This window comes from Symphalangus syndactylus, chromosome 14 (assembly GCF_028878055.3).
Source record: "Symphalangus syndactylus isolate Jambi chromosome 14, NHGRI_mSymSyn1-v2.1_pri, whole genome shotgun sequence".
Classification (NCBI taxonomy): domain Eukaryota; kingdom Metazoa; phylum Chordata; class Mammalia; order Primates; family Hylobatidae; genus Symphalangus; species Symphalangus syndactylus.
Window position 1 is genome coordinate 76,034,761 of NC_072436.2, and position 17,463 is coordinate 76,052,223.

General features: G+C 37.9%; 1 protein-coding gene across 6 annotated transcripts in view; it reads right to left on the reverse strand.

Moving 5' to 3' along the window:
• The window catches only part of AFTPH (aftiphilin), a 66,731-nt gene that overhangs the window by 25,851 nt on the left and 23,417 nt on the right, over positions 1-17,463 (reverse strand). For all 6 annotated transcript variants that reach the window (XM_055242926.2, XM_063617897.1, XM_055242924.2 and 3 more), the window contains exon 2: positions 13,233-15,196. In XM_055242926.2, the coding sequence (XP_055098901.1) occupies positions 13,233-15,164 (1,932 nt within the window). In that variant the 5' untranslated portion in view covers positions 15,165-15,196. The remainder of the gene's footprint in view (positions 1-13,232; positions 15,197-17,463) is intronic.

Here is a 17,463-nt window from a genome sequence, read left to right on the forward strand (position 1 = left end):
TAGGAATACAAATTGTTATTAAGTTAACGCCTGTTGTAAGATTAAGTTTACTATTGAATTGACACAGACAGTACAAGCAAAATGCCACGTCATGGTGGTACTTCCTGCCAAGTAACAAAAACAAGTTGATGCTTGATTTCTGTTTTGTAGTGTAGTGAGCACCCAGGAAAAATTAAAAAAAAAAATTCATAACATTTTCTGAACCCAAATCTCTTTTGGAAGCAGTATCAGAGCAAAAACTTAACACTGCATAATTAGTCTCAGGGTACTCTTTTGTAATTCTACAAAAGTTACTCTCACATAATTATATTCATGTGTGTGATATTGGAAAACGTTCTCACTATCAATTATGAACCCTAAGTAAAGGGCAGCCTCAAGATCCCAAGGCTTGTGAAACTTGAGTGCGTCAAGAGGCCCTTGCTCTCACTTGCCTCAACAGAGGGAACGGACAGACATTATTTTCAAAGGGATCAGATAACCACCTAATTGGATACATGATTGGCTCCTCCTGGGCAGGGAAGGTGAACAAAAAACTAACATATGGCCAAATTTTATTTCTCTGTAAATTAAATCTTTCTTGCATCCTCTTTGTTATCTTTTTAATGGGATAGGAAAAAAATGTTTACCACAGGAAGAAAGAAATGACCCTAAAACACACCCAACCACTTGGGCAATGTTACACATAACTGCCAGGTGTCGAGACACCAGTAATATTCTCAAATGAGTGGAATGAAGCTGAGGCAAAAAAGGATATAAGTTGAATGGAAATTTCTAAAGAAAGTTTCATATATGTTTAGGATCAGATATTACATTAGATTGCTTCAAATCTTACATTGAATAAGATAGAGCAGGAGATTAGCAATCTTTTCTATAGAGAGCCAGACAGTAAATATGTTAGGCCTTGTAGGCCATATGTAAAGGAATAAGCATGGGTATGTTCCAATGAAACTTATTTACAAAAACAGGCAGCAGGACAGATTTATCCTGTGGGTCATGGTTTGCCCCTTGAGGTAGAGCAGTAAATAATAACCAGAATCCACTAACAGCATTGCTCAACACAAGGAGGGAAACTCCTCAACAATTCAGCAACTAATAGAATGAACAAAGGCTTTTTTTTTTTTTTTTTTTTTTTGAGATGGAGTCTCGCTCTGTTACCCAGGTTGGAGTGCAGTGGTGCAATCTCGGCTCACTGCAAGCTCCGCCTCCCAGGTTCACGCCATTCTCCTGCCTCAGCCTCCCGAGTAGCTGGGACTACAGGTGCCCACCACCACGCCCAGCTAATTTTTTGTATTTTTGGTAGATGGTGTTTCACCGTGTTAGCCAGGATGGTCTCCATCTCCTGACCTCGTGATCCACCCACCTCGGTCTCCAAAGTGCTGGGATTACAGGTGTGAGCCACCACGCCCAGCCCAAAGATTTTTATTAAATTTACTCTGACATTTTATTTTTAAAAGTGTATCAATTTCCAGCCAGATGCAGTGTCTCACTCCTGTAATCCCAGCACTTTGGGAAGCCGAGGCGGGTGGATTGCTTGAGCTCAGGAGTTTGAAACCAGCCTGGCCAACATGGTGAAACCCCGTCTCTACTAAAAATACAAAAATTAGCAGGGCATGGTGGCGCACGCCTGTAGTCCCAGCTACTCAGCAAGTTGAGGCATGAGAATCGCTTGAACCAGGGGAGGTGGAGGTGGCAGTGAGCTGAGATCATGCCACTGTAGTCCAGCCTGGGTGACAGAGCAAGACTTGGTCTCAAAAAAAAAAAAAGTATATCAATTTCCATAAGACCAGTTTGGTGGTAAGGGCATCCTGTAATGAGTTTCTTACCATTATCTTGCTTTGCGTAATAAGGCCAAATTTAACTTACTACTAGTTAATTCAAGTAAATGACTGGTATAATAACACTTCAATAGAGGGCTATAGATCCAGGGGCTAAGACTCCAGTTTCTGCATTTATTTTTTTTACTTTTATTTTTTAGTTTTTTGAGACAGTCTTACTCTGTCACCAAGGCTGGAGTGCAGTGGTGAGATCTCGGCTCACTGCAACCTTGGCCTCCCAGCCAAGCGATTCTGCTACCTTAGCCTCCCAAGTAACTGGGATTATAGGCGTCTGCCACTGTTTCTACCCAGTTTCTGCATTTATAATCTGGAGATATCAGGGTCTATCTACCTCACGAGGTGGATGATAATTTAGAGGATTACATACTTGGCACCCAGGGTGTCAGAGGTGGCGGCTTTTATCATTACTACTGTTATTATACAAATGACACATATAGACACAGGTGGCTTGCCAGGGAATGAAATAAATGAGCGTCAAAACTAAAATCAAAGCTCACTAAGAATGTTTCTCTACCATGATTTAGCATTCTAAATCACTATGAAAATACTTATCTTGATTTATCAATTTCTACCATATTATAACAAGAAATTAAATAATCTATGCATTTTGCATCCTTCCCAAGGTCATCCTATTGAGTTGTGGAAAAAAAAGTACCTAGTTTTTAAGTATCTATTTTTAAGAGTCTCTTATATAAATGAAACCTGCTACAGTTACTCCTTGTAGAGTTTAAATTTTGGATATTGGTAGTTGGCTTACTGGCATTATGACTTAAATCTTGATTGCATTATGAAACACAAAATGTATAAACCACACATTAGGCATTAAGAATGCTTTGCTTCTCAGCTGGGTGCGGTGGCTCATGCCTGTAATCCCAGCACTTTGGGAGGCCAAGGCAGGCAGATCACAAGGTCAGGAGTTCGAGACCAGCCTGACCAACATTGTTGAAACCCTGTCTCTACTAAAAGTACAAAAAAATTAGCTGGGCATGGTGGCGGGTGCCTGTAATCCCAGCTACTTGGGAGGCCCAGGCAAGGAGAATCACTTGACCCTGGGAGGCGGAGGTGCAAGACTCCATCTCAAAAAGAGTCCTTTGCTTTCCAAGAAGCACAATAAAGTTAAACATTCAAAAATGTGATGTAACATAGTCCAAATAACTTGGTAAGTAAAACAGTTACAAGAATATAACTAATATAATACTCAGAAGAAGAGAAGTTAAAATAACCTACCACAAGAAGTTTCTCTTATGACCAGACAGGTTTTTTTCAGGAAACAGATATTCCCAAACAGATTGTGATCAGACACTAATTTTTTAAAGAAATCATTGCTATTTTGAACACAAAATTTGAGCACTGGGATAAAAGGTGTATCAAAACTGTGAGAGTGGCAAAGGTTTCAAGTTCGTTTTTCAAAAATTTTTTGGGGGTACATACATTATTTTAGTCTGTTTTAAAATATAATCATCCTCTCAACATCAGCCAAGGATAGTTTAACATATGCAAATAAATCAGTAGTAAAATTCAGTATCACATCAAAACTCAAGTTAAAGTAAAATATTAAACTTGGATTTCTTCTTATGAGTAAAAAGGAACTTTGCTTATATTACTCTGCTTATGTGAACTCCTATTTCAATACAGAGTATATGCAGCCATAATGGGAAATCAACTGGTTTTGATTAGGTGGGGGCACAACACAAATCTTCAAACTCCTTGTAGCAGATTAATGCAGAAAAAGGTTGCATCAAACAGTGACATTTATTAACATATTACAGTACATGTGGACTTGAATTAGATGTAAAATTCCAAAAAATAGATACTTTATTATTTAGAACTGGTGAAATGACACTGGCTGAGCCCTAGTTTCCTTAGGCATATAAGGCAGTATAAGTAAAGCAAACAGTATCATTTTAGCCCAGTTCAGGAAAGTGGGAGACTAAATTCAGCAAAAGATCAAAAGATGTACTCTGAAACCTACTCAGAAGCTGCAAAAGCTTGGTATCGTGTATCATAATTTTCATTTAATGCTCATATAGTGCCTACCATGTGGCAGACATTATTCTAAATGCTTTACAAATTTTAGCTCATTTAAGTTTCAATAGAACCATATGAGGGAGGTAATAGTATTATCTCCATTTCCTGGATAAGAAAAGCAGAGCAGAAAGAGGTTAACTTCCCTGTGGTCACATGAATATTAAGTGAAGAGGCTGAGTTCCTACCCAGGAAGTATAGTTTCAGTGTAGGTGCTCTTAACCACTATATTATGTTGTCATCAAAGCAGTTCTAAGTCCAATTTCTAAAAATTACAAGAGCTTTGAGGGCAGGGACTATGTCTTTTTCTTGAATTTCTAGTACCTGGGTTCCTGCACATAGTTGGTATTAATGTGCACTAGATTAAAAAAAAAAGCACTTTGCCTTCATTTAGGACTGCAGGGGGCATAATTGTTCTACTTATAAAAGTATATCTTATTGTAAGCCATCTAAATCATTTTTATACACAGGTTGGGCATATTTAAATAATTATAAGACATATAATAGCCAAATTTTGTCTTCCATATACCATATTATGCTTGATGCTCTACATGTATTACTCCATGAATCTTCTAAAAGAAACTCCAGAAGTATTACTGTCTTCATATTACAGATGAAGAAACTATAGTTCAGGAAGATTCAGGTAAGTACCATAGCCTTACTGGTGGTATAGTACACAGCAGATATTTGATCCAAACTCTGACTCTAAAGCCTACATTCTTTTCACTAAATCATGTTTTTCCCCACTTTTTGTGGTCTTTCAAACATTTCTAGCCATTATCAGATAAGGGATTTACCTGTTAAATGGTGCGGTGATAACTATGCTTAAAGCAAATGATTTCATCTAATACTACAATTCATTGTTTTCAACAAAGTTAGTTGTTAATTCTTACTAAAGAGTCAGTGCTGCATTCTGAATATGAAGGTAACAAATAAATGCACACATACTTAGCATACTATTTAGCTGACGTTACAATACTAACTAAACGTCAAATTAAAATGATATTTACAGCAATTACTTGACTTTTTTTTTCTTTTTTAAGAGATGGTCTCACTCGCTCATTCAGGCTTCAGTGCAGTGCTGCCATCACAGCTCACTGCAGCCTTGAACTTCTGGGCTCGAGCGATCCTGTCACCACAACCTCCTGAGTAGCTAGGACCACAGGTGAACACCACCACGCCCGGCTAATTTTTATTTTTTATTTTTTGTAGAGATGGGATCTCACTATGTTGCCAAGGCTGGTCTTGAACTCCTCCTTCCAAGCAATCCTCCTGCCTTGGCCTCCCAAAGCACTAGGATTTCACATGTGGGCCACCACACCCAGCCCCCATTACTTGAATTTTAAATGCCATCATCTTCAAAGTATAAAGAGGAAAAACAGTCCTTGGTTTTCCCTTGAATATGGAATAAACTCATGACTGGCTAGCTGAATACCAGTTTATGTGACTCAGTCACACCTTTTCATTCATACAGGTACCAACTTCTAAGTCTGGCAAACAGTAGCACATCCGGCTACTAAACATTTTAAAAACTGGGGCTCTGATAAATGTAGGATTAAAAATCAAATGCTATTCAAGGCAGGTACCATACCCTCCTTTTTCATTTTCTCTATTAATGTCCAATGCTATGAAGCCAAGTAGAGGAGCTATGCTACTTACACAGAAGTATACTTGTGCTTAGACGAGTTCATACCTATCAAAAACCGTTCTGAATGGAAACTAGCCCAAAGCAGGAGCTTTCACTCTCAAAATAGCCTGATAGGTGAGTATACTGACTAGAGCCAGAACTAGGGGGTACTCCCACACAAATTCTGATTTGCCTGCCTATTACTTTCTTTTTTTTTCCTCCCCCAAGATGGAGTCTCGCTCTGTCGCTCAGGATGGAGTGCAGTGGCATGATCTTGGGTCACTGCAACCCCCGTCTCCCGGGTTCAAGTGATTCTCCTGCCTCAGCCTCCCAAATAGCTCAAATTACAGCCGCACACCACCATGCCTGGCTAACTTTTGTAGTTTTAGTAGAGATGGGGTTTCACCATGTTGGCCAGGCTGGTCTTGAACTCCTGACCTCAAGTGATCCATCCGTCTTGGCTTCCCAAAGTGCTGGGATTACAGGCATAAGCCACCATGCCCCACCCCTCCCTATTACTTCCTACTGTTAACCAAAAAACACATTTTATGGAGAAAGGGCTCAGGAAAGTCGTAATGCATCCTTGGCTATACTACATCTTCAAAGGTACACTTGCTTTTATAGCTTTTCCCTCTTTCCCAATTTTCTCATTTCTTATATATTCATTTTCCTATCAGGGTCCTTCATTACCTTGAATGTCTTTATAATTATTTTTATTTTTTTAAAATCAGATTTGGTTTCTGGGAAAGCAAAAAATGATTACCCAATGGTTTAATTCATCAGTGGGGCAAAGCTTCATGTATGAATTGACAACTTTTACTCATTCCTAGTTCTGTCATGTCTTTATGTCTGGGGGTAGCGGAAGAAAGTCCAGGGGTATATAAGCAGCCATTTCACTTTATCCATTGGTGCAAGTAAACCATTATATCTAATGCAGAGCTTCTCAACTGGCACGTTTTAGTCACAAATAGGTTCCAGTCTTCCATAAATCCTGAAAGCTATATATGGACGTAAGGTGTTCCCTCTTTTGATGATTAAATTTATGTGTCAACTTGACTGGGCCATGGGGTGCCCAGACATTTGGTCAAACATTATTCTGGGGCGGAGCACGGTGGCTCATGCCTATAATCCCAGCATTCTAGGAGGCAGAGGCAGGCAGATTGCTTGAGCCCAGGAGTTGGAGACCATCTGGGCAACATGGCAAAATCCCATTTCTATAAAAAATACAAAAATTAGCCAGGTGTGGTAGCACACACCTGTGGTCTCAGCTACTAGAGAGGCTGAGGTGGGAGGACTGCTTGAAACCAAGAGGTGGAGGCTGCAGTGAGCAGAGACCATGCCACTATACTCTAGCCTGGGCAATGGAATGGGACCCTGTCTCAAAAACAAACAAACCAAAAAACGCGAAAACATGTTATTCTGGGAGTACCTGTGTGGGTGTTTCTAGATGAGATTAACATTTTAATTGGTAATCTGACTAAAGCAGATTGCCCTCCCTAATGTGGGTAGGTCTCATCCAATCAGCTTAAGACCTGAATAGAACAAAAAGGCTAAGGAACTTCTGCCTGATTTTGAGTTGGTACTTCAGTTGGACTTGAACTAAAAAATCAGCTCTTCTTAGATCTTAAGCCTGCTGAATATGAAGGTTCCAGCTTCTGGGCTGGAACTTACACCACTGCTCTCCTGGTTCTTAGGCCTTTGGACTCAGACTGGAACTACACCATTAGCTCTTGGGTCTCCAGCTTATGCACTGTGGCTTTTGGAACTTCTCAATTTCCAATAATAATTCTCTCTCTCTCTACTACCTCCACTCCTACCTCCCCTCCCCATCCTTCCCTCCCTAACCTCCACACATACCCTATTGGTTCTGTTTATCTGGAGAACTCTAACTAATACACCTCTATTTTATAAATGACTACATCTGGGCATAAAGAGATTAAGTGTATTGCAAGTCTCATTCAGCTTTCCAGAGAGGTGTACACAGGACCCCAGACTCTGGTTCTTATGCCATTCAAATGCCTATCTCCTTTAAAGGACAGCAGGTCCTCGAATAATGTCATTTTGTTGTAATGTTGATGAGAAAAACAACTGATTCCTGGCTGCAGTCACTACCTGTGTGGAGTCTGCATATTTTCCCCATGTCCACATGGGTTTTTTTTTCTGGGTATGCCAGTTTACTTATAGATCCTAAAGACGTGTACATTAGATTGTCTAAATTGTTCCAGTCTGAGCGAGTGCTGGTATGTGTGTGTGAGTGTGCCCTGCAATGGAATGGCATCCAGGCCAGGAATAGTTTCAGCCTTGTACCCTGAGCTGGAGGGATAGGCTTTGGCCACTGGTGACCCTGAGCTGGAATAAGTAGATTGCAAAAAGAATAAATTATAAAATAAACATTCGTGAAGTCTACAATAATCATACAAATGCACAGCAATAAATTATGCAGTATGAAAGTGCCCAGTGAGCCTGCCAGATTTGTGATTGTTTTTGAATTGTATGGTGGTAGGAGGTGCTCCTTAGATCATTTTTGCTTTGCAAACATTTATCGCTTGATTTTACCCAGCACCACTACGAGTGGTGTCACTCACTGATTCACCAAAAACTGGGTAAGTAATTATGTTTCTTGTTCTTTGTAATCTTTCTTAAATGTAAGTATAGCCCACATTTATTTCAATGTTTAATATTCGAAGTGCTTTGTGTCTTTATTTAGAGGTTCAGTGATGTTTCTGTGACCAGAAAGATGCCATAGAAACTTAACTCTTGTTTATATCAGTTAGCCTATGGTAAAATTGGTTTTGTTATATGTCCTTTCACTTACAGTTGCAGTTTCCAAGACCCTATCAAGGATATTAACAACTTAAGTATTTTATATTTAAGGTAACTCTTGATATTCCTTCAACTTATTTCCAGTTAGTTTTCCTTTCTTGCTTAGGGACAGAAGTTGATTAATATCAATAGTTTTAATATTGATAGCATTAGGTTTCACACTCAAGCAGAAGTTTAGAAGAAACATTAAAATCCACTGGGTAATTTAATCTTCCATTTAAGAGGATATCTTATGCTGCAGCACATTAATTATTAAGTAAGCAATCAAGTACAAGCTTTGTACTTGATACAAAGCTATCAAGTACAATTGTAAGTCTACAACTGTATACTTACCAATCCCCAATTTCAAGCTGTATAAAGAGTGACCAGCTGTAATATTCACCATGATCTAAACATGATTTTTCCCTTCTGTACAGTTTCTGAATAAATCTAATAAAGCATTTCTATTTTGAAATTAAACACCAGACAAATTTTCTGAGGAAAAAATAGCAAAAGGAAATTCTATCCAAACAGTTAAGTAAGCAAAGATCTATAAGGAAGGCTAAAGTCTTACATCTTAATTCTCTTATTTTGTTGCTTACTTCTGTTTTCAGTTGTATGTTCCAATGTTCACAGGAGGGAAAACCTGCATAAATATTAGCTAGATGACTAAATAAGTGAAGATGAAAAGGTAGGACTGGTTATATTCAGTTTAAGAACGCTGAGTTTCTATGCCTATAATCACAGCTACTTGGGAGGCTGAGGCACAAGACTTGCTTGAACTCAGGAGGCATAGGCTGCAGTGAGCCGAGGATTGCACCGCTGCACTCCAGCCTGGGCGACAGAGCAAGATTCCGTCTCAAAAACAAAACAAACCAGTAACTTAATCTTGAACTAACACAAGCCAAGGTATTAGTAATTCTCTTCTTTTTGGTGGCACTTGACTTTCAAAGCTCTCAAAACAAATCTTCAGCTAATAGCATTTTCCCTGTAGCATTATCAATTGGATGTCTAATAAAAAATAACTCATAGCCTCCTTTTCTATACCCAATTAATATAAACAGATTACTTACCAATTACCTAAATTTCTAAATGATATCCAGAACAATATTTTAAAATTTTACAAAAGCTCAGGGTTAAATGCAGTGCTTATGACATTCATTACCTCTTTTATCATATATCTATGAAACAGGCATCTTGGCTATTTCAATCAAGATTTCTTTCTGAAACAAAAAAGTTAAAAAAAAATTTCCTGGCTTCCCAGGATAGAAAAAAAATTGTTAAAATAACACTCATAAAAAAGGACTGCTTTGAAATGTAAGGAAGGTTTTGTTGTTGTTGTTGTTGTTGGCATTTTGTTGTTTTAAATCTTTAGCCAAAAAGTGAAGACCTCGTTCTCATTTGTATAATGGAGATACCACTACTTACCTTCTCTACAATTTATACGAATGTTAACACAAGAATGAAATATACTAAACTTCAGGTTCTCAGAAAAAATTATTCACCGAAGGGACAAGATATCTATTTCTCAATAATGTTCATGTATGGCTTTTACATCAAAGCTTGAACCCTCTATGAGACTGGCTGGACCCACAGCTGAGAATTAGACTAAGAACATTTTTTTAATTTTGAAAGAATTCTTGCTTGACTTTTCCCTATCTAAGTAACAAATTATTGCACTAACCCCAACGAAGACATATTTATTAACGTTTTAAGATATCTTTTTGGTGGGCTAAAAACAGGAAAGTGCTAAGAAATGGGGACCTGGACAATGTCACACACCAAATAGTGAAAAGTGGAAGAAATCTGAAATGACCAACTATACCATTTGTCTGACTTCACAAAACAAAGATTTGTTTTCCATGCTTGTTTAATCAAACAAATTAAATCAAATTGCCATGTTTGTTTAATTAAGCTCTGAATTCTAAAACACATTCTGTCAAAGCAAAATTCGGACAAAACCACTTGATGGCATTTTGTTCAGGACACTTGTGGCATCCAGGTAAGATTGAACAGGAATAAATCATTTCAACTTTTACCACTAAAAAACTTAATGCTTACTGTTATTAATATGTGAGGAGGCCAGGCACGGTGGCTCATGCCTGTAATCCCAGCACTTTGGGAGGCCGAGCCGGGTGGATCACCTGAGGTCAGGAGTTCAAGACCAGCCTGGCCAATATGGTGACACCCCATCTCCAATAAAAGGACAAAAATTAGCCGGGCATGGTGGCGTGGGCCTGTAGTCCCAGCCACTAGGGAGGCTGAGGCAGGAGAACTGCTTGAACCCGGGAGGCGGAGGTGGAGGCTGCAGTGAGCTGAGATTGTGCCACTGCACTCCAGCCTGGGTAACAGAGCAAGACTCAGTCTCCAAAAAAAAAAAAAAAAAAAAGTGAGGAATTCTGTGCTGTTCCGAACATTGTCCGGAGCAACTAGGGAAAACATTTTAAGAAAAATACTAATAAATCTAATACTCTCCAAAAGGGCTAAATTAATGCACTCTTCCAGCAGAATCTGAAGCCCAAGAAAGAAAGTGCCAGCCGCAACTCTCCTTCACAACAGCAGGGTAAGAACGAGAGTCTTTGTTCAATCTTTCTCCACTTCTGACTCAGTCACTTACTCAGCAGGGTTTATCCATTTCACTACTTCAACTTTCTTCCCCAAACTTCTTCTGGCCTCCTCCAGCAGTTTCTCTTTCCCAACATCCAAATTCTGTTCATTTTCCATAACCCATTAGCAAAAACAGAAGCACGAGGCCTGAGCCAAACAAATCTAAGAAAGTCGTGTGTGTGTGTGTGTGTGTGTGTGTGTTTGTGTGTGTGTGTGTGAGACAGTCTCTCTCTGTAGCCTAGGCTGAAATGCAGTGGTGTGATCTCAGCTCATTGCAACCTCCACCTGCTGGGTTCAAGTTATTCTCCTGTCTCAGCCTCCTGAGTAGCTGGGATTATAGATGCACGTCACCACGCCCGGCTAATTTTTGTACTTTTAGTAGAGACAGGGTCTCACCATGTTGGCCAGGCAGGACTAGAACTCCTGACCTCAAGTGATCAAAGTGCTGTGATTACAGGCATGAGCCACTGCGCCTGGCCTCAGAAACTCTTAATGCATCTTGCCACATCTATACAGTTTGTTTTATTTTTATAAAAAAACATACTATAAAATTCTTATTTTCTATCAGATTGATTTTTTCACTCGTTTTAAAATTTCCTTTTATATTCACAAAAGTTATTTGAGGTGGATATTATCTTTTTTGTATATACAGCTGAGTTCAGAAGTAACCTATCCAAAATCATAAGACTTTTTAAGAGGCTGGGTCAAAATTCAAACTCAGATCTGTCAGATTCCATGAAGCCCATACGCTTTATTATCTCCTATATCCAGTTATCAAATTATACATAAATAACTTCAATCAACTTGTATGATGCAAGAAATTCCTACTTGAGTGGTCACACTTTTAAAAATTCATTATCTGATGATGTTAAAAGTTCTAAGGCTACAACTTAAAGATCACCCAATACCAGTGTCACCCTATCCTCTAGTGAGATGAAACTAAATAGGGAAAGGGTTAGGTCAAAAGCAACAGTCCTCATTTAGTATCATAGTTAGTTTACTTCTTGTTTAAAATGCCTAAATAATGAATTGCTCGATAGGAATAATACACATTAGCCAAACCATGTAATAACTGAATTAGCAAATTAAACTACTTAGACACAAAAGCCAACTAAAAAGCGATTAGCTATGCACACCAACTGGTAATACCATAATTTCTCTAATATCTTACTGTCTCAAAGTTATCAAGGCAATGAAATATAACTATTTCAATTACAAAGACTTTGGAAAGATTTCCAATTGAAAATGGTTTTCTTAGCAAAAGATAACTGGAGAAATAAAGTTTGTAGATTCTGAGTTTATTAACGGTATATTTAAAATAAGCTTGTGGATCAGGTGTTAGTTACATACATCAATTGTCAGTATAAGGCAGTGAGGTTCAAGGGCGTGCCCTCTTCCACACCCCTGGAGTTGAAAAAAGGTAAAATTTAGCACAGGGTACAACTCTGGACTGGGGAACAACCTAGATATCAAGCTATACCTCTAGGGGCTACTTTAGGTCAAAGTGAATCTTAATGAATCTTTTCTGAAAGAGTCTGAATCAAAAAAGGATAATGTATAGGAGGTAAGGGGTAAAAATATTCTCCCTGACACACCTACTCTATAGGAAGAGCTAACAAGTACATTTGTAAGAAAGTATAGGCAAATAAATACAACTACAATAAGTGAACCTATAGTTGTTTCTTATTTTAGGACTAAACCTTAATTCATCTCATATCCTCACCCCAAGTCTTTTAGTAGCTGCTAAATTATGAGGAAAAAGAAAAATTTGCTTTTTTCTAGTTGTTTTTCTGTTCTTCAATTCACTATAGCCTTTGGCACAGAATGAGGTTTCAAATTCTGCTTGTTCTCTCCTGGAATCAAAACCGTACTTGAATTTCCTAGGTCTTTGATGGACAAAATTAACATTTTATTCTTAAGCTTAAAAAATAAGGATCCAAATCTCAGTTTAACCTTCTTTTAAAATCACTGTAAAGGGTAATACTGAAGGATTTACTGGAAATGTTAATTAGCTAATAAGTGTGGGGTTTTTTTTTTTTTTTTAACATATATGGTATTTATAGTCACCAAAAAATCCAAGTTGATGAATATCTGTAAATATTAACGAAACTCACTGAGATAAAGAAAAATCTTACTGCGCTTTACTATAGGACTATTTGTAGTTTCCCAAAGGGTTGTGAAAAATGTAACCAACCCACAAATCAGACAGGCATTATACATCATAATGAGACTCCCTTAACAGGTACTCAGTTGAAAAAATATTTTTTGAAAAGCGGAAATTAGTAGCCTCCACAACAATTAATACATCATACAAAATAGAGAAAATTAGTAAATACCTGAACTGAAGTGGCTGATTCCTGTAAATGGCCACTAGCAACTGCTCCTTTGGAAGTTGCTGAAGGTACACTGTGCATTTTGGGGGTTCCTGGAGTATCAATATTTTCATCTGTCCTATGTGACTGCCAGGCTTCCTTTCGATGATGAGATTCAGTAGCCTGCTGGTCTTCAAAAGCAGCCCAAGAACAACTATCTTTTTGTTCATCCTCAAAAGCATTCCAATCTACAACTTGGCTAGGACCAGCTGAACTGAAGTCTGCAAAATCATCAGAGTCTTGAAAACCATTGCAGTCATCCTGAATATTTGGCACAGAATCAAAATGTCCAAACTCACCTTGTTGCCCGTTTTTAAGTTTTGAAACAGGTTCAGTGCCTGTTCCACTAGATTTTCTTGCCAATTGACATTCTTCTGATAAATTATCAGAAGTCTGTTTTAGGTCTGACTTTGTTAATATTGTCTCCTCTTGGCAAGAAACAGCATTTATATCCCCAAATTCTCCAAAGTCATCACCTGGTTCACTAAAATGTGGAAAGTGCTCTGAAGACTCTTCAAAAGTGGCATCACTCATTGAATCTTGAGTACCAGTAACAAAAGGTGGAGTTGAGCCACTGGCAGTGCCAAAGTCACCAAAATCACCAAAATCATCTTCATTGATATCATTGCAAGTCACAAAGTCATTACTACTATCACCATTTTTTACACTTAAAGAATCATCCAAATCATTTTCTTCTGTGGGGTCAATGTTTGGGCTTTGGAAATTAGTAAACTTTCTTTCTTCTTTGGAAGAACGGACTTCATCATCAGAAGTTTTAACAGAATCCATGCATAGGTGAGCACATTTAGAAGTAAGTAAGTCAAGTTTTTCTTCAGTTTTACATTGTTCTCTCCTAATGGCTTCTGAATTATCAGCTGAGTCTACCAAACTCCAAGCCTTTGACTGAACACCTGACTGTAAAAATTCATCCTGTTGCAGTGTTGGAAGGCCTTGTTTTTCAACACTGAAACCTCTGTTAGTCACTATGCTTATTTCTGAAACACGAACCTGATCCTCTCCATCAGTGTCTCCTTTGTTATCCAAGCTTCTACCCAAAGACACTTCTTTTACAGAATTCAGTTCATTGACTCTATTAATTTTATTGTTTTCCCGAATGGTTAGTGCTTCTCTATCATTTAAAACTGCACATTCTATTTCTTCTAATTGTATCCTTTCCTTTTTGGAAAATGTGGCAAAATCTGCAAATTCCTCAGCAGGACTAGGTACAGAGTCTAAATTATACTCAGTGCTATGAGTGCTAAGAGGCTTCCATCCCTTTGAATCAGCTACATTGTCCAGATCATCTGTTCCCTGAGGATTTACAGTTTCCAACACTGCAAACCCATTTGTTAGAATCTCCAGACAAGGAGGCTTTTCACCATTGCAGCTCTCTAACTGCTTGTTTTGATGAACAACATTCATATTAGTTCTAAAATCTCCTGGAGAGAAACTTTCAAGTGTTCCAACATTCTGTCTCTGCTCCACTACTTTATTTAAATTTCCTGGTCTTTCCATGCCATCAACGGAAGTATCTAACGTTTCAGATGAAATTATTTCTTTGCTGGTGGTAGAAAGTAAAACATCAGACTGTCCTTTCACAGGAGCAGAAAGTTCAGCAGTGATCTCCTTATCATTACCATTTTTAATGGACTTAAAGCTTGTAAGGCTATCTACATTTTCTGAGAATTCATGAATTGGCATAAAATGGTTTGAAGGTACAAACTCTTCCTTGGGACGAGTATAATCTGGTGTATCAAAATCAACAAACCCTACACCAGAAGGGCTAACTTCTGAAAACCCACCAAATTCCCCAAATTCATCATCATCATCCTCCTCTGCTCCATTGTCTAACGGTGGTGGGGATGAAGAGTACATTCGAATGATGTCCGGCTCCATTGTTCAGTTGCTTTCAAATAATTAATTTACACCTGTAAAAAAAAAAAAGAATTTTTGGAGGGGACAGATTACATAGAACAAGATCTTTTAAAATTCTCTCAAAGCTACTTTAAAACAATGAAAATTTACAATGCTCTATTTTGTCTCCTTTTTTCCTTGACTATTTCCTGCATGATGTTTTGTATCTTTTAATCTGTTTTTCTCTTAGGTGCAATTACTTTACATAGATATAGTATATTGGCAAAAAAAAAAAAAAAGTTCTCTTAGACTACATGTTACCAAGAGCACTGGTAGTACATTAATGAAACATGGGGATTCCAGATAATTCTGAATATATACTTACAAAAGTACACCTACAAAATTCTCTCCTGGGGTAAGTGCTTATTCTGTTAAGTTCTCCTTCAATTCATTAAGGATTCAGTGCTTGCCTTATGGATTTGTATGAGTTCTTTATATTAATAAAGTCATCAAAATTTTATCTCTAATAATTGTTACAAATATTTTCTTCACTTGGCTTTTCAATGTTTATTTCTAACCCAAGTTAATTTTTAAATAACTTAATAATTTGAAATAGTTTAAGACTCAAGAAAAGTTGGAAATACAAGAGTTCTTGTGTATATTCCACTTAGCTTCTCCCAGTGGTAATATAGTAATAAGGTAATAACCATAACACACGGTCAAACCAGGAAACTGACATCAGTACAATACTATTAATTCAGGTACAGACCTTGTTTGGATTTCACCAGTTGTGTGTGTGTGTATGTGTGTGTGTGTACAGTTCTAAAAATTTTATGTGTGTGGATTAGAGTGACCATCACTACAATCAGGATAAGAACTGTTCTATCAACACAAAAAAACTCCCTCATGTTACCTCTTAATAGTCACACACTTCCCTAAACCCTAATTCTTGATCTATTCTACATCATTATAATTTGTTATATCAAGAATGTTATATAAATAGAATCACACAATACATAACCCTTTGAAGCTGGCTTTTTCCCTCAGCCTAATAATGCCCTTGAGAGCTACCCATGTTGCTGCGTTTGTCAACAGTTCATCCCTTTTCTTTTTCTTTTTCAGAGACAGGGTCTCACTATGTTGCCCAGGCTGGTTTCTTGGGCTGAGCAATCCTCCTGCCTCAGCCTCCTGGGTAGCTGAGACTACAGGTGCACATCACCACTCCTGGGTCTGACTCTTTTTCATTGCTAACTAGCATTCCATTGTATAGATGTACCACAGGTTGTCTACCCATTCACTCCATATAGGATATGTGGGTTGTTTCCAGTATTTTCCTATTACAAATAAAACTGCTATGAATGTTCATGTACAGATTACTATGTAAACCCACGTTTTCATTTCTTTAAAATATATGAACCCAGGAGTGTGAATGCTGGGTCATGTAGCATGCTCAACTTTATAAGAAACTGCCAAGCTGTTTTCCCAAGTTAATTTTAGGAAGTCAAATCAATTGATTTTTTCACGAAGATGAAGAAAGTTTTATGCAACTTTCTTCATTATTTTGCTAGCATATAAAAGTTAATACTCACTTTTATTTTCTTCTACTTTTAGGGAATAAAAAAACATTTAATTTTAACACATCTAGAACTTATTTTGGTGTATGGTGTAAAGCAAAAATGTAAGGTGAATTTTTTTTTTCTCAACAGCCAAGCAATGGTCTTAATCCCTTTTGTTGAATAATCCTTCCCATACTAATTAATTTATAATAGCTTCTTTTTAATATATTTAATTCTTAAATGAAACCTGAGTTATTCTATTCCTGTGCTAAGGAGTCAAAAGTTCCACAAGTCAGATTTAACATCAAAAGCAAAGGGACCACCTATAATCCCAGCACTTTGGGAGGCTGCGGTGGGCAGATTGCTTGAGGTCAGGAGTTCGAGACCAGCCTGGCCAACACAGTGAAACCCTGCCTCTACTTAAAATAAAAAAAATTAGCTGGGCGTGGTGGTGCACATCTGTAATATCAGCTACTCAGGAGGCTGAGGCAGGAGATCACTTGAACCCGGGAGGTGGAGGTTGCAATGAGGCGAGATCGTGCCACAGCACTTCAGCCTGAGTGACAGAGTGAGACTCGGTTTCAAAAAAAAAAAAAAAGCAAAGGGAGGACTAACAGCCGAAGTCCTAGAATAAAACCAGCACATAAATAATAAACAGATACTTCTTACAACTCACAGCTGTCCAGTTAGATACATGAGGAAAATGTTTACTACAAAATTCAACCAGTTTTGCAGGCTAGACTTCTAACTCTCAGAATAAAATTTCCTAAGATCTTCCAGTTTTA